At 41.5% G+C, this 26,856-nt stretch overlaps 1 protein-coding gene and 1 long non-coding RNA gene across 2 annotated transcripts in view; one reads left to right on the top strand and one right to left on the bottom strand.

The window, feature by feature from the left end:
- Window positions 1-11,400, bottom strand: part of LRRC1 (leucine rich repeat containing 1) — a 162,106-nt gene extending 150,706 nt beyond the window's left edge. The window contains exon 1 of the mRNA XM_058306893.1: window positions 10,970-11,400. Coding sequence (XP_058162876.1) covers window positions 10,970-11,128 — 159 coding nt within the window. The 5' untranslated portion in view covers window positions 11,129-11,400. The remainder of the gene's footprint in view (window positions 1-10,969) is intronic.
- A 329-nt stretch (window positions 11,401-11,729) lies between these two features.
- The window catches only part of LOC139439991 (uncharacterized), a 153,635-nt gene continuing 138,508 nt past the window's right edge, over window positions 11,730-26,856 (top strand). Inside the window, exons 1-2 of the long non-coding RNA XR_011650073.1 lie at window positions 11,730-12,028; window positions 16,127-16,392. This is a non-coding gene — a long non-coding RNA (uncharacterized lncRNA). The remainder of the gene's footprint in view (window positions 12,029-16,126; window positions 16,393-26,856) is intronic.

Below are 26,856 nucleotides of genomic sequence, written 5' to 3'. Positions count from 1 at the left end.
AGGGATGAGGAGGAATGGGCAAAGAATAGTCAAAATAATAACAATGGGGGAAACGGACTTTGGCCCAGTGGTTAGGGCGTCCGTCTACCACATGGGAGGTCCGCGGTTCAAACCCCGGGCCTCCTTGACCGGTGTGGAGCTGGCCATGCGCAGTGCTGATGCGTGCAAGGAGTGCCCTGCCATGCAGGGGTGTCCCCCGCGTGGGGGAGCCCCACGCACAAGGAGTGTGCCTCTGTAAGGAGAGCCGCCCAGCGTGAAAAGAAAGTGCAGCCTGCCCAGGAATGGCGCCGCCCACACTTCCCGTGTGGCTGACGACAACAGAAGCGGACAAAGAAACAAGACGCAGCAAATAGACACCAAGAACAGACAACCGGGAGGGGGGGAATTAAATAAATAAATAAATCTTTAAAAAATAATAATAATAATAATAACAATGGTCAAATGGGGGGCCAAGGGGGCTTTCTATAGGCCAGACACTGTTCTCAGCATTTCATACATATTAACTCATTTAATCATCATACAACCTCATGAGATAGGGAATATTATCTTCATTCTACAAATGAGCAAACTGAAGCACAGATAGGGTAAGTTATTTATTTGTCTGCGGCATCATGACTAAGGGGACAATCTCCTAACCACCATGCATACTCTTTCTTCAAGCAAGAGACAGGGTCTGAACTGTGACTGCGGTAGAAGAAACAGAAGGAGGGGCTGCTGCATCCAGCCATCGCACCAAGTCAACTCCCAAGCTTCACGCTGCCCAAATCCTGCACACCGTCCTCCATCCTGCTCCAGAAACAAACCCAAGGCAACCCAGAGTGAGGGCCAGTGCTCCATACCACATCACTGCATCACCAACAAAAGCCCTCTGTCGGCAATGCCCTCCCTACCCAGCCTGGCTGAGCCTACCTTCCGGGAAAACCAGAGTCCTGTCTTCCTGGTCACCTCAACTCCAGTAAGCCTCCTCCACCGGCCCACGGCAACTCTTGGTTTGCAGACTCATTTGGCACTTAGCTACGTTACAAATTCCATAACAAGAACCTTCTCTCCCAGACTACAGACTGTAGGTACTTGAAGGCAAGAATTGGATGTTATTCTTTCTAAAAACCTACCATGAAGACCTTGTACATTATCTGATTAATTAGCCTAAGCCTACCTGGGGCCTTTTCAGGGTGACAGAAAAGAATTAGAGTCTAAGATAAAGGGAGCCTGATAACAGAGCCAGTCCAGGGGGCCTATTTGTCCAGCCCTGATAAAGAGCACAGGACTTGGAGTCAGGGATGTGCAGCCCATATCCTCACCTTCCTTTGACATGTCATGTTCTCTCTCTAGACTTTAGTTTCCTTAGCTGTAAACTGAGTGACTTTCTGTCATCTGTAAGGCTCCATCCAAATCCAATTTTTTAAGAAAATCTTCGACAATGTAGCAATATCTTTTAAAGTTTTTAACATTTATACATTTGCACGTGGCCATTATGCTTCTTGAAATTTATCTAAAAGAAACATTTGCACAAGTGTACAAAGCAATAATGTACAAGAATGTTCAATCCAGCATAGTTCATCATTGCAAAGAATTAGAAACAATTTAAATGTCCGGCAACAGGAAACTAGTTAAATAAAGCAATCAGGTATATCCAATGCAATGGAATATCATAGCTCCAGCATCAATAATAAAATAGATAAATGGAGAGTGGATGTGGTTCAAGTGATTGAGCACCTGCGCACCACATGGGAAGTCCCAGGTTCGGTCCCCAGCACCTCCTAAAAGAAGAAAAACAAACAACAAGCAAAGCAAACAAAAAAACAACTCAGGGGAGCTGATGTGGCTCAGTGGTTGAGCTCTGGCTTCCCACATGCAAGGTCTTCATTCAATCCCCAGCCCCAGTATTTCAAAAAAAAAAAAAAGAAAAGAAAAAATGTACTGATATGGAAGATGTTCAAGATATAGTGTTAAGTAAAAAGACCATGTGGCAAAACAATTTATGTAGTAGGAATCCTCTTTTTGTATTAATAATAATAAATACAAGGTTGCACACAAAGAGAGAAAAATCTTTAAGAATACATTACAAACCACAACAGGGAACTGAGAGAGTCTACAACTGCAAGTAGGAGAATTCCATCCATCAGGCATGTGGGCTCTAAGTCCCCTCTCAATTTAGAGATGGGCTGGACATCGCCATCCCAGGTCCTCAGGAGGGAGGAATAAAATATGGATTAGAGTAGACTTACTGGTATTCTACTATAGAATTACTGTGACTCTAGCAATGGAAGAAACTATGTAATTGATGTGGAGACAGTGGCCACAGGAGTTGCTGAGGGCAGGGAGAGGGAAAAAGAGGCGTGATATGGGGGCATTATCAGGTCTTGGAGTTGTCCCAAATGATATTGCAGGGACAGATGCAGGACATCATATAACCTGCCATAACCCACTGAATGGACTGGGGGAGAGTGTAAACTACAATGTAAACTATAATCCATGCAGTATAGCAGTGCTCCAAAACGTATTTATCAAATGCAATGAATGTGACACACTGATGAAAGAGTTTGGTGATGTGGGAAGAGTGGGGGTGAGGGGTGGAGGTATATGGTATCCTTTATATTTTTTAATGTAACCTTTTTGTATGACCTATACATCATTAAAAAAAATTTTTTTAATCTATTAAAAAAAATACATTACAAAATAGTTAATGGTTGGTACCCCTTAGAGGGAATACAATGAAAATGTCACTTTTTTAATTCTCTTAATCACTCCTGTAATCAGTTAAGAAAAAAAAAAAAACAAGGCCACACCATGGCCCAAGGTTGGGCCCACTCAACCAATAGCATTAGCCTCGGAGATATCTATTCAGCAACTTCAGAACAGTGCTGGTTTTCCCACTCAAGTTACGCAGCCATAGCCCCACACGACATCCTAAGAGTTTTTAAAGCTGCCTTCTGGCCTTCACAATGCTCCAGTGACTCAAGCTCCTAGTTCCCAGCACAAACCAGCTGACAGTCCCTCCTGATTCCCTTTTCCCAAGAAGCGGGTGTGGACTGTGGAAAGAAAGGTGACTGCAGTGGGCAGGGTGGACAGAGTCCTCTCCGTGTGGCCACACAACGCAGGAATCAGTCTGGAGCACGCTGTAATTGGGTATAACACCTCCTTTCACCTGACTCATGACCAATCCATTCCTTGGGATTACTGGAAACAAAAACAGCAAATTTCTTCCAACTGAGTAAAATTATCTGGCATTAAGAAGTTACAGCCTAGATAAGGAAACTCCTCAGAGTAGGGGAAAGAAAGAAATTTTTTAAAAAGTAAAATATTCCATCTTACTTCTAAGGAGCCCAAGGTATTATATACTACACATATACTCACCAGATATTCTAAAATACCACATACAATAGTAAATTACCATTCCTCGTCCATCAAATAATACCCAGGGAAAGTTAATGGGCACCCAAAAGTTTCTTCTATACATTTACCCAGGTCTAGCTCATGAGTTCATTGCTCCTCATAACTACCTTATGAGGCAGAGGACAAACATTTCCAGCCCCGCGTTCTGGGTACGGTTCTGAGATAGGCTAACCTTCCAAGACTCCTGTAAGCAGAGTGAGAAGCCTGCAGCGCTCACAGCATGCTCACCCAAAAAAGCCCTGTTCCACTGCACAGTGGCACAGCAGGATTACGGTTCAGATTTTTGTTATCATTGCTGGGAAATGTTCACAATGCTCTTTCTGATGCTCTTGTGTAAATATTAGCTACACATTGCTCCTAAAATTTCAAGTCTGTAGGAAAAGACCCTTTGTAAGGAGATCCCAAGAACCTGCTTTTCCTAGTACACAGAAGCTGCAAAGTTAGGCAGAGAGGACAAGGCACTGCAAGGGTGTGAGAAGGAGCCTCGGTGTTCTCCTATCACTGGAAGCCGCTGGGCAGAGGGATTGTGGGCTGCGGAAGCAGGCTCGTTTTGCTATTTTATTATACCGAAGACATGACTCAATCTTTGTAAACTCTAGGAAAGTTTAAGTGAATGGCTTTATTCTTTCTCAAAGTCTCGAACTATTTTTAAAAAGACATGCCAGCAACAAGTTTACCTCCAAGTTACTCTGGAAAAAAACAAAAATTCCCCAAGTATTTCTCTTGTAAAGCATCAGCAGAGGAGGATAAAACCAAACTCTGTGGCACCATGCACACATAGTATATATACATTCAAAGAATCCACAGGGCAGCCAGTGCCACTGTGAGTGCATTTTTATAAACTTGACAACCATATTCATTTGAACAAAACCAAAAATAAACAAGCTCTTGTCTACCCATAATGCACCTGGCTGTCTCCCAAGCAAACGCCTATATACAAAGTTTGCCATATTTTAGTGAGCAACTGACAAGCTGAACACAGGGACACCCCACAATCAAGGAAAACGTGTCTGCAAAAAGGAAGTAAGTGCTTTGTACTCTGTCAAGCACAAGTACTGTGTAAGTGACTGGAATGGTTCAGCATGACATGGAAGGTGGTAGAGCAGAAAGAGCCCTTGACGGGTGGGTGGGAAATTGCCAGTATTAGGATCTTTGACAAAGCCATCTCCTCCTCTTCATCCGCACATGTACTGCATTGTTTCCTCTGGCCTAAACTGCTGCAAGGGGCAGCTGACAGGTCTCCAGACTCTACTCTGGCCCCAGAACAAGCTGTACTGCAGCTCTGCTTCCATGCTTTCACTGGGTCTCTTCTGCCTACAGGATGGGATTTATCTCCTTAGCAAAACTAACAAGTTTCCTTTATAATGTGCCGCAGGCTCTCCCCAGCCACCCCCTCTCCTGTGCCCCACACTGTTATCACCTGGAAGTGACCAGTTTCAGCAACAGGAGCATGATTCTTCCCTCCTTCCAGTCTAGTTTGAATGCCCCCGCCTCTGAAGTCTTCCCAAGACTTCTTCCTCAAAGCTTTTATGGCAGTATGCAAAGCCTCCCTCCAAATATTCATGACACTCCACACTGACTTCTGGCTTCCTGGGGAGTTGCCAGCGTGGGCACTACTAGTGATAAGTGCACAGGTGGCGCTGCATGCAAATGCTTTCCCTAGAGCCCACTTCAACCGAGGTTCTTAAACAACCATAAGCCTTTGCATTTGCAAAACGGAAATTATAAAGCCTAAACTGGACTGCTACTCAGATTAAGAGAAATAATTTAACGAGCGCATTTAATATCTGGAGCCTAGTAAAATCTCGACATGTGGTGGCTCTTGTTATTAAGAAACAGCAGATATTCACTATGTTGCTTAAACCAAAGAGACTAACCCTGGGAAAACTGTAACTGCTCTAGACCTGTTTTTTCACCTTTAAAGTGTGTGCATGCGAGGAGGGGGATAGAAAGAGAGGAAGGGAGGGTTGGAATTAACATATAGGACAATCAAGTGCTAAGCTATGTAACAATAACAGGAGAGCTGAGAAATGAGAACTGTTTCCCTAACTTGATAAATGTAAGCATTGCCACTATAAAGGAAAATTATCTTCTTGGACCTCTTCCCCCTGCAGTCTTGACTTAAATTATTTTAATAATAACATTATTTATGTCCAAACATAAAATTAGAGATGTCTTCCTTATGCTTTAGGTCTTAAAGGTCTATAAAGCAAAAACAACTGAATAATATGATAGAAAACCAATAAAAAATTTAAAAACAACATTAAGTTAACATGACATAAGATTCTGCATACACTGCACACTGCTGCTCACACTGTAAATACAGCACTACATACAGTACAGGTTCCTTGAAATTCCACATGCCTATACCTCCATGGGTTCTGAGGCCCCTTCATCTACCCACAACTTTAATCCAACTGCCATGAAATCACTGCATATACAATTTCCAGCCATTGTCAGACACAAAAGCATCATTTCTGAAATAAGTCTGTATCTGTTCTTTCCCCATTAGCTAACGATGGTTAAAGGAGCACTCAAACAGGCACTACACTCTTAGGGTCAACTCATTCATAAGGTTGTCCAGAAGCCATAGAATCGATGACTTTTTTAGAATGATTGTTGAAAAGAACATTAAAATATTTCATTTGGTTTTACAAAATAACTTGCAAACTCCCAGGAAAATGTCCTCAATTTCTAGTCTGAGAAACATTGTTATATAATAAAAGCTTCGTACCCCGGTATTCAGAAAGATCTTAGACATCTCAGATCTAACTGTGAGATACTTTGTTAAGTGCTGTACATTCATTATCTAACACCGAGAATAACCCTACGACATGGTACTAACACCTGAGAAACCCCAGGCTGGTAGACAGTATGCAGGTGATGGAGTGGAGACTTGAACTATCTGATTCTAGCACCCCTGCTCTCTGCCTTTTCAAGACAAGGCCCCTTTTCTTGGAGAGGCAAGAGCCTAGACCAGGAGATGAGCAAAGGACAATGTGAATCCAAGGTAAAACAACCAGAAAGGAATAAGAAACAGAGGGGAAAGATGGTTTTGAAGGAAGAAATGAGAGGACTTAGTGACCAGATGGGTGAAGAAGAAAAAGGAGGATAAAAACAAAGTCCAAGAACTTTGAGACAAGAAGAAAGGCTGTCCAGTACCCAGAAATAGAACTGCTGGGACAAGAAGCCAGTTTGGGAGACAAGATGTAAATTGAAACAAGGAGGGTTTAAGGCAAAGGGGACTTATTCTAAATATTCCATGTGGGGATGGATGTCTTCTTAACCCATCACAGTTGGAGATGTAGAACTTAAAGTGATATTCATAGAAATGATGTTTACAATGCAAAAAAAACTGTTTCAGAGGTAAGGAGGTCAAAGGTGCCCAGAACAGAAAAGGTGGAGAACAAAGACTAGTAAGACAAGGCCACTGGACTTTGAAAGAAGACACTTTGTTAAGCACTGTACATTCGTTCTCTCTTCAATTCCAGAATAACCCTGTGACATGGGTACTACTTTAACACCTGGGTAGATTCTATCTACCCAGGCTGGTAGATAGAATCCAAGTGATGGGGTGGAGATTTGAACTATCTGATTCCAGCACCCCTGCTCTCTGCTTTTTTAAGACATGCTCCCTTTTCTTGGAGAAGGAAGAGACTATCCAGAAGGAGATTAGCAATGTGTGTTACTCGTTTCCATAGACTGGTGTACAGGAGAAGTCCAAATGTAGGAGGGGGAATTACGATGGCTAAGAAACAGGGGCAGCCTACACATAACCAACACATGACTCATTCATGAGACAAGCATTTGAGTGCCCACTATGTACTAGATGCTGCTCTAGGTTCAGTTGTGAACAAAACCATCTCTGCCTTTGTGGAGCTTATGTCCTGGTGGGGAAGACAAAGAACAAATAAGCAAGTGCATAATCTGGAATTAGGTAGGGATAGTACTCTAAGGGCCAGAAAAACATAAAGCCAGATATGAAGACAGAATGATGGGAGGGGCAGGTATTTGAGAGAATATCATCTGACAACCAATGAAAGAGCAAATGAATTCTAGATTAGAGTAGGTAGCAAAATGAAAATTATTTTTTTATCAATAAAGCCTTGAGAGCATTCAAATATCTAGCATCGGTGCTAGAGAGACAGCAGTGAAATACACATAGTTGAAGAAATTTGAGAACCAGTGCATGTTGAGGGGAAAACTTATGGAGTCAAAGACACTGAGTAAAGAAGCCAAGAATCCTGTCGAGGAAGACAAAACAACTTCAATATGTGGATGACAGTTATTTTTAAAGTTCCTTCCAACATAAATATTCTCTTATTTTATCAGAAAAGGATAAATTTTCTTGAGTAGTGATATGCTTAAAGGAAAAGAAAGAAGCAGAAGAGGATTTTTTCTGTACTCTGCAACATTTACTCAACAGATAAAGAACTGTTCATTAAGCAGGACATACTAGGTGCCTGGCTCTGTGCTCATAATGGTGAGCAAAGATACCCAGGCAGTTAAAGTCAAAGTGTTTCTGTTAAAACAGATCCCAAAGGGACCACGCTGAAGGTAGGGGTTGAACAGATGGGTGGGAAAGAAATGGCAAGACTATCATGCAGCATGGGCCAGGCCAAAGAGCAGGGGTCTGCAGCTTTCTCTGCAGAACAGGAGTGTTGAGATGTTATCACAAGGTTGAACCATGGCTGAGGATTTGTGGGCCAGGTTCAACAATCTGTTAGAGCAGGGGTTCTTAACAAAGAGTCCATGGGCGTGAATTAAAATTAAAAAACAAAAAAACAACATTATTCTTGTGGGGACATGTTGGTGCAGGTGTGATATATTTATTAAATAATACATGGTATAGCATGGACTAAGCAAGGAGTCCATGGCTGTCACCTGACTGGCAAAGGGGACCATGGAACAAAAAAGGTTAAAAAACCCTGAGTTAGAGGAATAAATAAGGATCAAGTCCACAGCTGATGAGAACTGTTGGTAAATGTGGCACCTCATTTCACTGCATTTGTATGAAAGTCATTTTTCTCCTTACAAAGCTGTGAACAGTTTATAATCTCTACATTCCTAATAACTAGCACATATTTGAAGCTCAATAAATGATTGCCTGAGGCCAAGTTTTACCGATCTGAGTGAAACAGGAAAGGCTGAATAATTGAAAGTTGGATGGGTATGAAAGCAGAACAGGTCAGATTTCTGCTAGTACCCAAAGCTGTTAGATACACTGGAATGGGTATGACGGGGGACTACTGGGCTGCACAGTTCTGAGAAAGTCACTTCAATTCTAAGTCGCCATCCTTTCATTTGTAAAATGAGGGGATTGGAGCACATCAGTTGTTGGAGACCTTTCAGTGAAGCCTGGAAAGTGTGTGTAGCTTTGCTGCAGTAAGGATGGGGGTACAGGCTCCAGCCCTTTGTTTGTGATTCAAAACAAATTATAGCGAAGAGAGCATACAGATGGCATGGCTGCCACAACAGCGACTTCTGAGGTTTGTCAGCAAAAGAGACCTGCTGGTGATGTGGTAGGTAAGGAGATAGGGTTTGAGGGAAGGAGACCTGCACAGCAGTAAGCAGTGCTAAGGGGTAATAAAGGTCTCAGAGGTGTAACAACAAATAGCCCAAGGAAAGACACAGAGTCCATTTACAGAGAATGGAACATTGATGTTTTCAAGGTGGTGGTTGTTTGTATCTGGCATGTATACACCCATGCTCTCAGACACACAAGTCAGGAAGAAATAGATTTTACACAGCCTAAAAGCTATAAAAAATAGCTTAAAAGCTGTTAGAGCACAGGCAAGACCACCTCTAGCTTTTGAAAAACTCATTTACCGTATTTACAGAGTGCTATCAGACTGTATTCTAAGCTTCCGAGAAGTTTCCATTAGTATAAGTAGACCTGACACTTCCAGAACTCACAATTTTCCACACCAAGCTTAATTCCCCAACATTACAGGAAAACCCACAAACTTTGCAGAAGGGAGTGAAAAGCCAACCCAGTGAAAGGAAATTTTCCAGCTCCACGAAAGAAAACAAACAAACAAAACACCATAAAAAGCACTGAAACATTTTCCGTTGAAACAGCTCTTCGCTCAATCTTAGCAACTTCAATTTGAGACTCTTGAAAGTATTAAGCTATATATTCTATATCTCTGGCAATAGCAGTGCTTCAAGATGATACAACTAAAAGCAGTGAGTGAGGTTAAGACTTTTAAATCAAACTTAACAATGCAAAAGGATAGACAAAACTATGTGTTTGAAAAAACAAATGCCTGGGGGACTTGGGTGGCTTTTCTGCTTCTAAACTAAATAAAGCCTGGGAGCTTTGCAAAGATCCTAGTGAGGATAATCTCGGTGATTACATACTGCAAACCATCCAATCAACTCCACACAAAGCAAGGAGAGTTAATCCAAGAAGAAGAATTACGGTCTGATTTTTTAAACACTGTCAGCGCTGGAGAATATAGGTCATTATAACAAGCCAAAATATTTGACTAGTGAGTATTTCTGTGGCAATGACCCTGTCCCTGGCACCCACCAGTCTACCTGCTTCCCGCACACCTCTGGATTACTGTGCACTGACTACCTGCACACCTGGATTTGGGATTTCTTCCTCTTCCTGGGTTACTCAAGCTAAATTCCCGAGGCAAGCACGAAGGTTAAAAGTTCGCAGTCCCCCCGACCGTCCTTTACAGCATAATCAGCATGTATCGCTTGACAAGTTCTGCCTCAGTGAAGTTAGTAATTTACGTCAACAACTTTAGAGGTAACACAATAATGCAAGAACAGAAGTCAGCAGGGTGAACGTGACTGCTCCGGGAGAAGCAGCTTCAAGGTTCGCCCGCGGCAGAGCCTCCGCTGATGCCCACCGCGACTCCTTCCACGCAACAGGTCCATGCAAGCAAGGCCCCAGCAGCAGGCACCTGGGCACCTGCCCGCGGTTCCCCAGGCCTAGCTCTTCCCCCGTGTCCACACCCCACCCCGCAGCCGCTCTCGGGTAAGGCTAGCCGGCAATCTACAGCTCTTTCAGGCACGGCCCACTCGCGATAGGGCCCCCAGCACATTCCTCGGGAGATGATGAAGATAGTACGGATCACCGCGCGCCGCCCACCTCCTCCGGGACCTGCACTGGGCAAAGGGAGGATGCGCCCCGGCCGGTGGTAGGGGAACGCAGGGCGAGAGGAACAGCCGCGCGAGCTGATGCTAAGCTGGGTCCCCCCCCCCCAACTGCAGAAAGTCGGAGACACCTGGCTCCTCACCTGCCAGGTGTTAGTACAAAGTCCTTAGACGGTATCTAAACTTCTTATCAGCTCGGAACCTTTCTCCGATCTCACAAGCTTTACGTCTACTTGGAAAACATCAAGTTGCTCAGTATAAAATGAAAAGGAACTTTTACTGCTAACGTGGGGGGAGGGGTTTGGCAAGGGGATCAAGAAGCAGGTGAATGTAGGAAGTGAGTCCTGTGAGTCCAGCAGGGTTCGGAGGTGAGGAAGTGGCTGGAGAGGAGCAGAGGGGACGAGGCGGGGGCCGTCAGCGCTCCCCGGGAGGCGGCGCGCAGGTGAGGCCGGACGCTCACCTGGGGCAACTCGCGGAGCTGGTTGGCGTCTAGCAGCAGCTCCTCCAAGCTGCGGGCGTAGCGGTAGATCTCCTCGGGGACGTGGACCAGCGAGCAGTGGCGCTTGTCGATGGTCTCCACATGACGGTTGCACCGCCACAGGGGAATGCAGTGGAACATCGCCGCCCGCACGGAGCCGGGTCCCGAGCCGCGGAGACCCGGGCTCCGAGCCCGCTCCGCCGCTGCCCGCTCCGCGCTCGCGGGCTCCCTGGCTCGCTCGCTCCTCGCGCGGGGCAGCACTGCAGAAACACTTCCAGGAACCTCCGGCGGGAGCCCAGCCGCGTCCCAGCGCCCCCGCCCGCCAGTCGATCTGTCCCCTCCCACCCTCGCCGCCACCACCGCCGCCGCGCGGAGCTTCCTACTCGCCGCCGCCTCCTGCACTGAGCATGCGCGGCAGTGGGCGCCGCTGAGGGCGTTTCCCCGCGTGAGGGATGCTCCGCTCCGGGTTTTCCCGTCGACCTGGCTGAGGCGAGGGTCGGGAACCTCGCGGGCCCGGCGCCCGCTCTGCCCCCTCCCCACTCCCAGGCGCGGGCCTGGGAACCTTCTGGAGAAAAGAGCTCTGGCTGGGCGAGGGGGCGAAGGCGCCCAGTGAGGCGGGGGACGGGTGGCCCGAAGGGGCTGGAAAACTTTTCTTTTTCTTTCAGTCACTCTCCTCTCCTCGCTCCCCCTCCCCAAAACAACTTTCTCTTCCGGGGTCACACAGGACCGCCCCAAAGCGTACCTTGCGCGTCGCGGACGCCCGAAACTACGGAGCTCAGTGGGGTTTTGAGGTCCCTGCGCCTCCCTCGCAGCCGCTTTCTGGGCCCCAACAGCCCCCGAAGTGTGAGCGGGGGACCTCAGCCCCGCAGCCTGCAGGCTTTGTAACGCGGACACACTTCTCCAGGAATCACTGTTTATATACATAGTAATAAGGGATCCCCCTCCCCAGACTACGAGAGGCATCCGATAGTGTGTCTGCGAGAGTCTCCTGGATGCGGATGCGTCCGACCAGGAGCCCAAGTGCAGAAACGAGCTGGCAAGGTGAGTTTCTGAGCCTGTTACAGCCCCGCCAGCTGTTCGCGGCTCGAGGCAGGCCCGGGCCGGTGCGGAAGGGTAAGGGCAGGTCTCGCGGGGGCGACCAGGTAAACATCCTGCACCTGTCTCCTGCGCTTCTGCACCGACAGCCGTCCTGGCAAAGGGGCGAATTTTCCTTGCGGCAAGGAGGAGTAGTTGGGGAGGACCTAGGAGGCTCACTGTTAGGTGATAAGGACTGTCCCCACCCCACTCCCAGCTCATACCCACGGACCACAGCCACAACCCTGAACTGCCCCTCTTCTCACCGAAGTGTTTGCTCCACGCTCCCCATCCCCAAATAAACCAACTCGTCCCTCCCCGAAGAATTACGGCCCAGGTCAAGAACAATCACGTTAAAGGATTGTTTTCTCGTAATCTCTTCTGACTCCCCGCCTGGCCGTCCCCGCACTTTTCCCTACAAGTGGTTTCACACTCCAGGTCCCACCTGTAGTCCTCGCCACTCCACCACTCCCGCTCCCTCACTCCCATCCCCGCCCCTGAGCTGCCAGAACTAAAATCTGGAGCCACGGATCCCACATTGCTGCGAAAGATTGAAAGCTGAGCATGCTCAGTGCCCAAGGCAAATTTTGGTCTGAAACTAGTTTTTGAAAAGCTTCTGTGACTACTGCTGCGAAACCAGCGTCACGACTTTGTGGGTTCGAGCCCAGCTCGGTCTCAGACTCTCCTCCCTATTCCACTTGTGCATAAGATAGATGGGTTGGGCACATCAACATTTCAGATCTTGGAGGACTCCTTTCTTCCCAGAGAGGGGTGGGAGTGGGGGCGGCGGGTTTAAGTACCACTGCTGCATCCCTGGCTCAACTCTCTCATTGCTGTCCATCTCTAAACTCCCATTGCCCTACCCACTCCACCCTCTTCATTCTTTGTCCTGATTTGATTCCTACATTCTCAGGGAAACCTACCTGGACTTTAAACCTTGGCCCTGCTTGCTTCATTCTTGCATTCCAGAAACTGGTATAAAACGAATTTTGTGCCACCCTTAGTAGGAAACTGCTTGCTGACTAAGAGACTGTGGAACTGTGAGCAAGACAGTCTTGGAAAGTTTTCCAATTGCCTTTTAAAAAATAAAGCCTGGCTGCTTCAGTTTAATCTACTTTTGACTTCCAAACATTATTTTACTACATTACTTTAATAAACAGCAACTGTGTTTTCAAGATGTGAAGGACCTTTCTAACAATTCAAACCTCAGTAAACATTAGATGTGTGCCTCTCCATGGGGCTTATACTTTCCTGTGTTATGATTATTTTTTAACTCCCCAAGGAGATTGTGACCTCTTGGATATCTGGCACTGTCTTGTCTCACTTTGTAGATCCAACAATTACCACAGTGCCAAATGCAACTTAAATGATCGATAAAATTTTGTTAAATTGACACTCTTTCCAGCCAGTGGCAGAATTCTTGGCTTTCCTTGTTTCCAAGGATCTGCCAATAATCTGAGACATTAGTCCAGTAAGAAAGAAAAATACATGAAACCTATACTTTACCACTTGTAGAATAGGGTAGCAATTGACTCTTTATCTTTCCTAAAGCATGTTAGGACTTCTCTTTTGATAGATTTCTAGTTTCTTTCCCCAAATACAAATTAATTTGACTCAATGTAAAGAAAATTAGGAAGACAATCTAAATCAATTTCTTCCTGGAAGAAGAAATTCTTCATTTTCACTGTGAACTATTTTTAATAGGCATTGGACTATAGCTATCTGGGTATGAACTCTGGCTCTGCCACCTAATAGCATTGGACAGGTTACTTAATTTTTATATGCCTCAGCTTTATCATCTCTAAAATGGGAATGGTCTATTGGTTGCTGTCAGGATTAAATTAGATCATGGAGATTAGTGCTTAGCAGAGGCATGCTTCACTTTAGTCAACAAATATTTATTCTGCATTGTGTTACCCAGCCTCCTGGATGGCCCCAAATGATCCCCACCTCCTGGTTGGTCTGTTTAACCCTTAAAATATGGCAGAAGTGATTGTGTGTCACATCCATAGTAAGTTATAAGACATTGTGACTTCTGGCTTTGTCTCTCTCTGAATCATTCACTTTGAGGACACTAGCTTGCCATGTCTAGCAACCCAGTCGAGAAGTCTATATGGCAAGAAACCGAGTCCTTCTGACCATAGTTAGCAAGGAACTGAGGCCTCTTGCTAATAGTGAGTCATCTTGGAAACTAATCTCATTAGAAATCATCAACCTTTCATTTGGTGTTAACTTGTATGTAATGTTTCATTTTTCTCTGTCTGCTTTCAAGATTTTCACCTTGTCTTTGGTTTTCAGAAGTTTGATTATGATATACCTCTATTTATCCTGTGTGGCAGTTTGAGGTTATTTTATGAATCCCAAAAGGAAAGACTATGTTTGTAAATTAATCTATTCCTCTGGGTGTGATACCCTTTGATTAGATTACATCAGTGGGGCATGATTCATGTTGAATCTCCGCCCACTTGCTGGGTCTGATAAAAAGGGAGACAGAGAGACTCAGACAGACAGACGGAAGAGGGACCAAACATATTTTTCTGCAATGGAAGAGAAAGGTTCACTTAAGCACATAAGCCCACAGAGCATCTCAAGAGGAGTTCAGCCCTGCTATATGCCTGATAGCTCACAGCTGAGACTGATAGAGGAGGCTCAGAAGGAAGCAAGCCCTATGCAGGATTGCTTACAGCTGAGCTTCAAAGGATGGTAGATACTGGAGGGGAAAGGAGAGACCTCCACAGAGGTCTTGCTTCACCACGTGGCAGCAATGCCAGGATCAACGGTAGCTGAATTTGGTGAGAAGGCATCTCTGCTGATGCCTCGATTTGGACTTTTCACAGTCTTGGAACTGTAAGCTTTTACCCCAAATAAATACCTTTTATAAAAGCCAACTCATTTCTGGTACTTTGCATTGGCAGCCCTTTGGAAAATGGAAACAACCTGATTCAGGGTAACTGAGCAATTTGAATCTGTGAATTTATAACTTTCACCAAATTTGGGAAATTTTCAGTTATCAAATATTTTTGCCTCATTCTCTCATTTTTCCTTTGAGACTCCAATTTACAAATGTTAAACCCTTTGATATTGTTCCACATGTCCTCAAGGCTCTATTTTTTTTTTTCAGATTGGATAATATATATTGATTGATTTTCAAGTTTACTGGTTCTTTCTTCTGTCATTTCCAACCTGGTTTTAAGCTCATACGAAATATAATTTTAGATAGTGTACTTTTTTTTGTTTTTATTTTGTTTGAGTTTTTTTTTTTGTTTTTGATTTTTGGTTTTTGAGGTACTATCGGCCAGGGATTGAACCCTGGACCTCGTATTCCTGGTATGCGGGAAGCTGGTGCTCAACCACTGAGCCACATGGGCTCCCCTGAGTAGGTTTTTTTTCACCTGTTTGCTTGTTGTTTGTGGGGTTTTTTTTTGTTTTAGGAGGCACTGGGGCCTGAACCCAGGAGCTCCCATGTCGGAAGCAGACGCTCAACCTTTTGAGCTATATTGGCTTCCAGATCACATACTTTTTAAATCTAGAATTTCCATTTGGTTCTCTTTTATAGTTTTTATTTCTCTGCTGAGATCTCCTTTTTGTTTATTCATTAACAGCTTATGTTCCTTTGCATGCTTGATCATGGTTATGATAACCATATTAAACTCTTTGTAGACTCATTCTAACGTCTGATTCATCTGTTGAGTGAATCATTGATTGCCTTTTCTTTAAAGCATGGGTCACATTTTCCTCTCCATGTATAACAATTTTGGATTGTATCGTTGTAAATGATAGAATCTCTGGAATCTCTTATAATCCTCCAAAGAGTATTGATTTTAGTTTTGTTTCAAAAGGCAGTGAACTTGGCTGAAATCAAACTCCTGACTCTTACTTCCTCTCTTGTAGGTGGCAGCTCTAATTTTTGTTCAGTTATTTTATCCTTAACTGGACTGCTTAGAAGCTGAACTATACATGCATAGTTTAGGGGTCAGCCAAAGATTTGGACAGAGCTTATATGCAGAACTTGGAGCTTCCTCTCTAGCTCTGTCCTTACTGAGATTTTCTTCTCTCTTTTTCCAGCTGCTGTAGTCACTGTATCTCTGACCTATGGAACTTCAAGCCAGACCATAGGAAACATGAGTTTTAGCTGACCCATTATGGTAGATTGAATCATGTCCCCCAAAGATGTGTTCAAATCCTAATCCCTGATCCTGTGGGTGCGAAAGAAACATCACCATGTGATAGAAGCAGAGACTGATTGCCAGCAAACCACCAGCAGAATGCTATAGACTTTGGAGTAGACGTGGCCTGCTGATACCCTGATTTGGACTTCTAGCCTCCAAACTGTGAGCGAATAAATTCCCATTGTTTAAACCAACCACTTTGTGGTAGTTTGTTACAGCAGCTCTGGCAAACTAAGACATCCATGTTGTAGAGACTAGAACCTATACTTGTCAAAGACATAAAAGTAGGAAAGTTACCCAGTGCCACTCTGTTTTCAAATGTAGACACACATTCAGTTTCTTCTTGCTTTTAGTTACTCTGTAATACCTACAGATAGTTGTGGTTTTTTTAATATATTGTCCATAGTTATAGTTATTATATTTGGAACCACTCAGTCTTACTGAAAGAAAACCTCTCCCTTGTTTTAAAAATGCGTATAGTCATTTATTTACTTAGCTTCACAGGTTATAGCAGCATTTGGATTATCCAAAATTTCACATTACAAAGATTTTAATCTACTTCATTCAGGGAAGTAATAAATGAGCAGCTTGAGTTTCATCTGCTTTTTAAAAATTTTTCTCAATCTCTTAATAAATGTGCTAATGATGACTCAAATATTAAACATTTTGCCTTGATAGAAATAAGCCAAACATTATCTCTTGTGTGGGGAAGTATAAAAGACTCAGTATTTTGTATTAAATTTTTGAATCCATCACTAGGGATGCAATCTTGGGTGAATCTTATTTAACACTAATATTCATTTTATTTTTTTTTTAAAAGAAGGTGAGGGGAGCAAATGCAGTTCAGTTGTTGAATGCCTGCTTTCCATGTACAAGTTTCTGGGTTCAATCCCCAGTGACTCCAAAAAAAAAAAAAGAAGAAAAAAATTGTCCCTCTCAAAGAGCTGTTGAGAGGTTTATAAGTTAATGTAATCCAGTTTTCTATACTGCAGAACACTATGTATTAGGCATTATGTCGTCAATACTCTTTCCTCGGTTATCAGCCAATAGAAAACCAATCATAAGAGTGCTTTGCTTATATAAACAATATATGAATTATTGGATTGATAGAGATGAAACTGTAAAGTATTTCAACTGTAAAGTATTTGGACATCTTTTATATCTCTCTTATTTTATAGTTAAGGTCCTACAATACAAATTAAATCAATATAGTCAGAAGTTTTCACTGACGGCCAAGGACTACTTTAGAAAAATTCAAGAGAAAGAGATACCTAAAGGCAGAACTGAGATTTTACTAATGAGCAGTGCCATTCAGAGAATTCAAAGACCATTAGCAATGAAAGTATGTTCATCAGTTAATTAAAATAAACCTTCAGTGTGTCATATTTCTCCAGTCAAGTTTAAACCATTCATAAAATTGACGGAGTCATAGACACTTTTAGGCCCTACCAGCTTTAAATGCTATGAAGTAATTAATAAAGCTTTCTTAAAGGAAAATAAAAAACTGTTAACTTCCAGGTTGACAGTACTTAAAATTTTTAACTATTTAAGAATGCTAGATAGTTTATTTTTCATTTCCCAATTTTATTACTAATAAAATAATAAAGATAAGATCAATATATATTTTAATATTTAAGTTAATATAATACTTAGGTTTTATCCTATTTCTTTACTTCAGAGACCGCCCAGAGATCTCAATTCTAATTCATTCTTACTATTTTCCATTACTGAGTCAACTAACAGATCTCCATTTTACATTCTTTCTATAAAACACAAGGGAGAAATGCTTTCAAGGAGCATCAATTTGCTATAAAAATATTTACTTAATATGTGAGTAGCTTGGGAACAAATAATTTACTTTTATCATTTCTTTTCACACCTTGAAATGATAAAAATTAAAGAGTTTGGGAAATAATCAGTGTCTTAGTTTGTCTGAACTGTATTGCAAATAACATTAACAGGTTTTGGATTAGCAACAGGAATTTATTGACTTACGGTTTTCAGGCTAGAATGAGTCCAAAATCAAGATACTGGCAAGGCTTGCTTTCTTTCTATTGCATCCTGCTGAACTAGCATCTGGACTCACCCCAAAAGAAGAAATAGAGGGAGCTCCAACCCATACTGCCCCAAACTGCCCCACACGAGATCTTAAGATTCCAAAGAAAGAGGCACTGAATGCCGTAAGTGTTTATTACAGGAGCCTACATGGAAAGCTACCTCTTCCTCACCACAGACAATGAGACAGCAAGAAGTTCTCTGCAGTATGTCCATACCTATGGCAACTATTCTTTAAATTATATGAGGCTGGGGGACAAAGACTTGCGTGCAAGTTTTGGGAAAACATCTGGGCATGTGCTCTTTTCTTAAAACAACATGCATTCGGGGTGGGCAGCATTCAAGGTTACAGCAGCTAAAGCTGCTTCCAGGGAGTTAGGTGGAAGGATGCCTGAAGAGGGGGAAGCAGGGGTAAGGTCATTGAGACCAGGGGCAAGGAGATGCTCTATGTGTCATACACTTCCAGATTCTGTACGTTCTGGTACTGGGTGCTGGCAGTCTTGAGGTTGCTTGGCTTGTCTCTGCTTCCTCTCATTACATGGCAATGTCCTCTCTTTTCTCAGTTCCCCCAGGGTGTCTTTAAAAGGTCTCCAGTAATCCAGGTTAAGGCCCACCCTGCTTGGGTCAGCCACACCTTGACTAAAAATAATCTCCTTTGAAATAATACCCTGTTTACAGTGGATTCATAGCCTAGGGAAGCAGACTCAGATTATGTGTATGTTGGGGTACATAATTCAACCTACCACAATCAGTATATGATGTTATAAATTTATCACTGGAACCAGTTGGTACTGTTTATGGGGAGACAACACTCCAGGCCTGTCGCCTTAAGAAAATCAAGCATGAGGATGTCTAATCTTATAGCAAGTATCAGCGGGAGGTCATTCCTGCTGTGCCAGGATCTGTTGCTTTGCCAAATGAATTTACTGAAAGGTTTAAATGGGTAATTATTTTAATGCAACCAAAACTGAATAATTTACCAAATTAAGTTGCATACAACTTTGTAGGTATATATCTAATACACAATGCTAATGCTAGGTATTAGCCTTGAATATTAATGTTGTTTGAGAACAGTTGGGCCAAAAAACACCTGTGAAGATACCCACTTTTTAAAAGTCCTAAGCTAATTAGTAAGTGAGCCCTTACCAGTTTTTTAAAAATATATTTTTATTATTTTTTTGAAAATTAACAGATTACACAAAATGTTACACAAAAAATTATAAGGGATTCCCATATGCCCCACTCCCCACACCTCCCACCCTTCACCATATTAACAATTCCTTTCACTGGTGTGGTACATTCATTGCAATTAATTAACACATTTGGAGCATTGTCCCTAAGCATGGATTATAGTTTAGTTTACACTCTGTCCCACTCAATTCTGTATGTTATGACAGGATGACATTCAGGACAATTCCAAGTCCCAAAATGTCCCCATATTACAGTTCTTTTTCCCTCTCCCTGCCTTTAGCATATCCAGTGGCCACTGTCTCCACATCAATGATATAATTTCTTTCATTGCTAGAATCACAATAAGTCTATAGTAGAATACCAGTAAGTCCACTCTAGTCCATATTTTATTCCCCAATCCTGAGGATTCTGGGATGGTGATGCCCATTCCACCTCTAATTGACCGGGAGCCTTAATCCCATATGGCTGATGGATGGGATTCTTGCCTGCCGTGTAGACTCTCTCAGTTGCTTGGTATGGTGATTGTCTATCCTTACCTCCTTGTTAGTTGACCAAACAGTTTTAATCTCTCTCAGATTTGATGTGTTAACAAGATTGGAGAAGGTTCACTTTAAAAATGTTACACGCTAACGAAAGATATTGTTAATGGAGAAGAGATGGGGAAGGGGTGGGTGGGGTATATGGTAACCCCCTATATTTTTTTAATAAATCAACTTTATTGATACATATTAATAAAGCTTATAATTTATTCAAAATATACAATCAGTGGTGTTTGGTATAATTACATAGTTGTGCATTCATCACTTCAATCAATAGAGCATTTTCAGTTTTTTAATAATAATAAAAAACAAATGAACAAGAAAATTCTTCACCTCTCAATCTCTCTATGCTTCCCCTGCTGTACATAGCTGCCATTTCTGGTTATTAATGCACAATTACTTATTAAGCATTTTTATCGAGATTTATTCACACACCTTATGATCTATTCAAAATGCATAACCAATGGCTTTTAGTATAATCACAACTCTTTATATATATTATATATAGATAGATAGATAGATTTTTTTAGTTGGCACCAGAAATTGAACCCAGGACCTTGTACATGGAAAGCAGGAACCTAATCACTGAGCTACAACCACTCCCCTCAATCCTATTTTTTTTTGTCTTTTTTTTTAAAGATACATAGATCACACAAAATGTTACATTAAAAAATATAAGAGGTTCCCAAATATCCTAATCCACCTCTTCCCCCCACTCCTCCCACATCAACAACCTCTTCCATCAGTGTGGCACATTCATTGCATTTGGTGAATACATTTTGGAGCGCTGCTACACTGCATGGATTATAGTTTACATTGTAGTTTACACTATCCCCCAGTCCATTCAGTGGCTTATGGCAGGATATATAACGTTCTGCATCTGTCCCTGCAATATCATTCAGGACAACTCCAAGTCCTGAAAATGCCCCATCTAACACCTCTTCTTCCCTCTCCCTGCTCTCAGCAACTCCTGTGGCCACTGTTTTCACATCAATGTCAATCCTATATTTTTGATGTAACATTTATGAAATCTAAATCTTTTTTAATAATAAAATTTTTAAAAATACAACTTCCTGAAATCTACATACACAGAGATGATAAGGAAAGTTCACTTGACAGGCATGTTTCAGATTTTTAAATGTCTTGAGTGATACCAAAAGAAAAGTCATATCTATGTATGTAAACACCTAAACCTTTCACACCATTAAGGACAATTATTAACAAAAGCCACCAGGGTTAAGTAAGTACCAGTCCTGGCTCTTCAACAAAATACCATTGGACTTCAGAGGAGGCACATTTTTTGTGCCTTAGTTTCTCATTCCTCATCAGAACAGATGGGAAGACAAAGTATGTAAGGTCCCTGACAACTCCAAAATGTCTGGGATTCTTCTTTGTCCTCAAAATGTTCTGCTAAGAATACCTTTTAGCATAAGTAAATGACAGAAAGTCCACTGTGAATAAATTATCCTAACAGGTTTTTATTTTTTGTAAATATTTTCTTTCATGATTCATAGCCAGTAAACCTCTATTTTTCTGTTATTACTTTTTCTCTCCCTTCCCAAAGTAACTGCCTCAGAATATTTACCACTTGCCTCAGAATATTTACCTGCCTGAAGCTCCTTATCTTCTTTATGTATTCATGTGGTTCCTTATTTCTCTCTACTTCACTGAAAAGGAATAATACAAAAGCAGAATTCGTTAAGTGCAATAGTGATTGGCAATCATAGTCAAATAATTAAATATTGTCTTTAATAAAATGAACTCAGAATAATTCATAAAAATGGAAGAACATGAAATATTAAACTTCCATTGTTGTATCTACTTTTTAAATTCCCAAACTGGTAATATTTATATAAAATACATGTTTTAATATTTATACAATAAAAATTAATACATATTTAATGTTTGCTATGTTTTACTAGTTACATCATACCTGTTTTATATTTATATAATCTTTAAACCTGAGTGGATATAAATATCAAGTTTGATCCATTTTGTCCCCTTTGGAGACGATAATACAACCAGGCGGTGCTATAGATAAAGGCAGCTAGTAAGAGGGAGGGAAGTAAATCCAGAGGCAGGATGCTCTGGTCTGAGGAGGTGGCTGGGGCACTCTGTGACTTAGTTGGGAATAATAAACAAGCTGGCCTCCAAGAGTGGTTTGGTATTTATATTTCACCATGACTCTCTACCTGATCTTTGGCACTCCCTAAGGAAGGAAGCTGGACCGTGTGTGTGACCGTAGACTAAAGAGGAGGAAGTAAAAAATGTACCAGGGAGACAGCCAAAGGGGAAATGGTTATCAAGAAATAAACAGACTCAGAGGAAAAGTATAGCTCAGCATTGAATAGGAATGGAAAGGTACAGATGTTGTGGTAACTTGTAAGACTCAAACAAAGTCATTTTGTTATTGATGTTGCTATTATTTTTTGTGGATTGTGCTGTCACAGCCAGTTACCTGCTCAGCAACAGTTATGTTCCCAAAGTGTATAAGTAAGCCAGCAGGACTGGCTTTTCCATAATAGTAATGAAATAAGATTGGACAGATCATAATCCCCGGGCTAGTCCTGTAAGACTATTAAGACGTGGTAGGCAGACTCTAATATGGCCCCAGTGATCTCTCCCTTTTGGTATTTACTCCTTTATGTTATCCTCTACCCTTGAGCATGGGCTGGATGTAGTGACTCGCTTCTAATGAGTAAAATACAGCAAAAGCCATGGGATATCACTTCCAAGATCAGATTGTAAAAAGACTATGGGTGATCCTGATTGCTCTCTCTTGGATTGCTTTGTCTGAGGAAAGCCAGCTACCATGTTGAGGCAGCCCTGTGGGGAAGACCACATGAACAAGGTTGGAAAGAGAGCCTCTGAGGTGGTCAGCAGTCACAAAAGTATTCTGGGAAGCAGATGCTTTCCCAGTCAAGCCTTGAGATGACTAAAGCTCCAGCTAACATCTTGATTGTAGCCTCACACGAGATTGAGCCAGAACCCTCCAGCTAAGCTGTTCCCAGATTCCTAAACCTACAGAAACTAAGGTTATAAATGTTTGTTGTTTTAAGCTGCTAAATTTGGGGAAATTTGTTGTTCATTAATAGATAACTAAGGGAAGCAGATTTGGCCCAAGGGATAGTGTGTCTGCCTACCACGTGGGAGGTCCAAGGTTCAAACCCAGGGCCTCCTGACCCATGTGATGAGCTGGCCCATGCGCAGTGCTGATGCGCGCAAGGAGAGCCATGACATGCAGGGGTGTCCCCCGCATAGGGGAGCCCCATGAGCAAGGAGTGTGCCCTGTAAGAAGAGCCACCCAGCATGAAAAAAAAGTTTGCAGCCTGCCCAGGAATGGCGCCACACACACGGAGAGCTGACGCAGCAAGATGACACAACAAAGAGACACAGATTCCGGGTGCTGCTGACAAGAATACACGCGGACACAGAAGAACACACAGCGAATGGACACAAAGAGCAGACAGTTGGGGGGGGGCAGGGAAGGGGAGAGAAATGAAAAATAAATCTTTAAAAAAAATAGATAACTAATATAATCCATAACATATGGCACATAACTGAAATGTAAGGTACAGCAGAAGAGTCAGAGTCAAGGTGGGAATGGGTTGTAAAAGAGAGAATTGAAGAGAAATCTATGCCCTGAACCCTATGTTGTGCTTGGCACTGTGCCAGGCATGTTACAGACATTATCTTGGGTTATTCTCATTACACTGTAATGCTGGTACCATTATCCCTAATTTACGGATGAGCAACCTAAAGTCAAAAGGGTAAAGCAATTTGCCCAAGGTCACACAGCTAGTAAGAGGCCAGATTTGGAGACCTTTAAAAAATCTATATCTGAAGCTACTACTTCTAGTATAATGCTAATTACAATGAAAAGGGAAAGCAAATAGTTCATGACACTGGTAATAAGTAAAAAACATACCAGCTTAACCTTTCAGACACACACCTAACATTTTATTTGATAATAGCTCCAGTAGGGTATGAATACAGCTCTGTGGAAACAGGACAGCAGCATCTCATTCTGCTGGTAGTGTGGGAAGAGGGTGGAGGGAAGGACCCCACAGGGGGTCTCCTAGAGCTAAGTTAGTGAGTAATGGAAAGAGGTAGAAGGCTTGAGCCCTGGAATCACACTGACATGGGTTCAAACCAGTTACTAGCTCTGTGATCACAGGTTACTTCTTTCAGCCACAGTTTCCATATCTGTACTGATTAAATGAGGCAATGCATAAAATGTCTGGCAAAGAGTCAGGTATATAGCAAGCATTTAATAGATGTTTACAATTAATAATACTGTTGGTTTTGTTTGCAAAATTGACTTTGCCTTAATGGGGAATTAATGCTTAATTGGCAGAGAATTTCTGTTTGAGGTGATAGAAAATTTTGGTAATGGATGGTGGTGATAGCATAACATTGTGAATGTAATTAACACCACTGAATTATATATTTGAAAGTGGTTAAAAGGGGAAATTTTAGGTTGTTACTAGAATTTTAAAATATTTTTTAAAGAACTATACAATACAAACATGGAACCCTAATGTAAACCATGAATTATAGTTAATAGTACAATTATAATAATATTTTTCATCAGTTGTAACAAAGGTACCACACTAAAGCAAAGTATAAATAATGGATTGGGGTTTAATGTAGGAATTTTGTATTTCCTGCAAGATTTTTCTGAAAACCTATAATTTCTCTAATAAAAAAAAATCAACTTTCCCTTGATTAATGTGTAATTACTAGTATGACCTTTTAGTCTTATCAGTAATATTTTTAAGAGATAAATGTTATTTTCTTTTGATAATTGGTCAAGAGCTGGGGAAAGAAAAAAAAAGTGAGTATAAGGAAAGGAAAAAGGTAAAAAAAAAAAAAAACCGTGTGAGATAATGATTGTGTAATAGAGCTGGAAGCAGAGGCAGGGAGGGGACTCTGGTATGTGGACTCATTATAGGGTGTAAGATAGTGCATTCTATTCATCTTCATAGTCTCAAGAGCAGTGCCTGGCCCACAGTCATTTGATAACATACAAGGATCTCAATCATTCTTCTCTTCAGCAAATACTAACTGAAACCTGTGTGCAATCATTCTTTCAAGAAGGTAGCATTGTGGAGGCTATATTCTAATAATGTGAGACAGGCAATAAACACAATACACTAAATAAAACTGCATATATAAAGTAAAGTGTTAACTGATAGGGAGACATTAAAGCAAGAAAATGAGGGGGGAGTGTGCTGCCTTACCTAAGGCAATCAGGAAAGCCTTGGATGAAGGAGAAGCAAGAAATGCTAGAAGTGTGACATGTCACCCATGTTTTGAATTGGAGGGAAAGGAAAGGAAAGAGAAAACTAGTGGTTAGTTTGAGAGTGCCTGATCAATTAACTTCTAAAGTTTTGAGCCAAGATTTCTTTTAAGGAGAGTTACACCTATATTGATCTGCCAGTCCTCCCTGTACTGTTTGCAGGGCTGGGACTATAGTGTGGGAATGTGGAGCCTAGGGTGTATTTACATGACGGTGAAACAGTGTTCCTTCTTAAATTTTATACCCCAGGCATCTCACTTGCCTCACCTCGGTCTCAGCCCTGATTTGTTTGTTGGTTAACAGATTGGTTGCTTGAGTTTTGCTTTTGCATTGTAATGACTATTTTCTAAAAATTATACATTCTTATTATTTCAAATGTCAATCAATACAAAAATTTAAAAAGAAGGAAGTAGTCAAGGACCCCAAATCCTACCACCCAGAAATAGTCAGCATTATTAATTGGTAATTCATTACAGACTTTTCTCTATATATATTATAGACAGGCAGAAGACTAGTAGATATATAACAATGTAGATAGTCAGAGGGATAAATAGTATGAATAGAACTTACAAAGATATGATTATATTATACCTGGGTTTTTTCATTTAAATCTGGTTTTGCTTTAACTTAACCAAAGAATGCCCAAAGGAAATTATAGGAATTAATGAACCTCAGATAAATATCTCTTCACTCAAAATATATTTATTCTTAAAAGATCCTTCTAAATTAAAGCAAAAAGGAGTTATTAAAGTCAGCAATTTTTAAAATTGTTGGGGGGGGAGTGCCAGCAGAACTATATATTTCAAATTTAGATAGTGTTGTTATGTTCCATCTAGGAAAGATGAAATGATTAGCACACTTATCCTTACTCTAACTTTGAATTATTTGTTTTGTTTTATATTCTATTCTAAAAACATAATTTTGCAATATCCTTAAGTTAAATTCTGTAATGGACTCACACTGATTTCTCTGCTTCTGTTCCTGCTCTTCTACAGAGCAATCAGCATATCAGTGCCTCAATTTTAAATATGAATGGACAACCAAGGATCACCAGACATTTCAGGAATACCTCAAATATTGAATAGAGAGGAAGGATGAGGGCAAAGAACCTCAGAAGAAATATAAAAAGAATTGGACTTCCACTTCCAACATTTACAGTGTAAAATGGTCCATGGACCAGCTTAATTTAGTGAAACTAGTGAAAAATGTATTTTTAAAAAAATTTTTAATTAAAAAAATAAAAGCACGATTATTACCATTTAAGGTCTCTGGAGGCAATTAGACAAGGAATTTAAAAAAAAAAAGGCATCCATATTGGAAACAAGTCAGTCTATCTTTGATTGTAGATGACATGATCTTGTATATAGAAAATCCAAAGGAATTCACTAAAAATATATTGGTACTATTTAAGTTCAACAAGATTGCAGGATACAAGATGTATAGAAAACCTATTGTATTTCTGTAACCTTGCAGTAAACATTCAAAAATGAAATTAAGAAAACAATCCGCTTAAAATAGATGACAAAGAATAAGACATTT

Source organism: Dasypus novemcinctus, chromosome 11, assembly GCF_030445035.2.
Source record: "Dasypus novemcinctus isolate mDasNov1 chromosome 11, mDasNov1.1.hap2, whole genome shotgun sequence".
NCBI lineage: Eukaryota > Metazoa > Chordata > Mammalia > Cingulata > Dasypodidae > Dasypus > Dasypus novemcinctus.
Note: the sequence above shows the minus strand (reverse complement) of the source record. Positions and strands in the feature narration are given on the sequence as shown.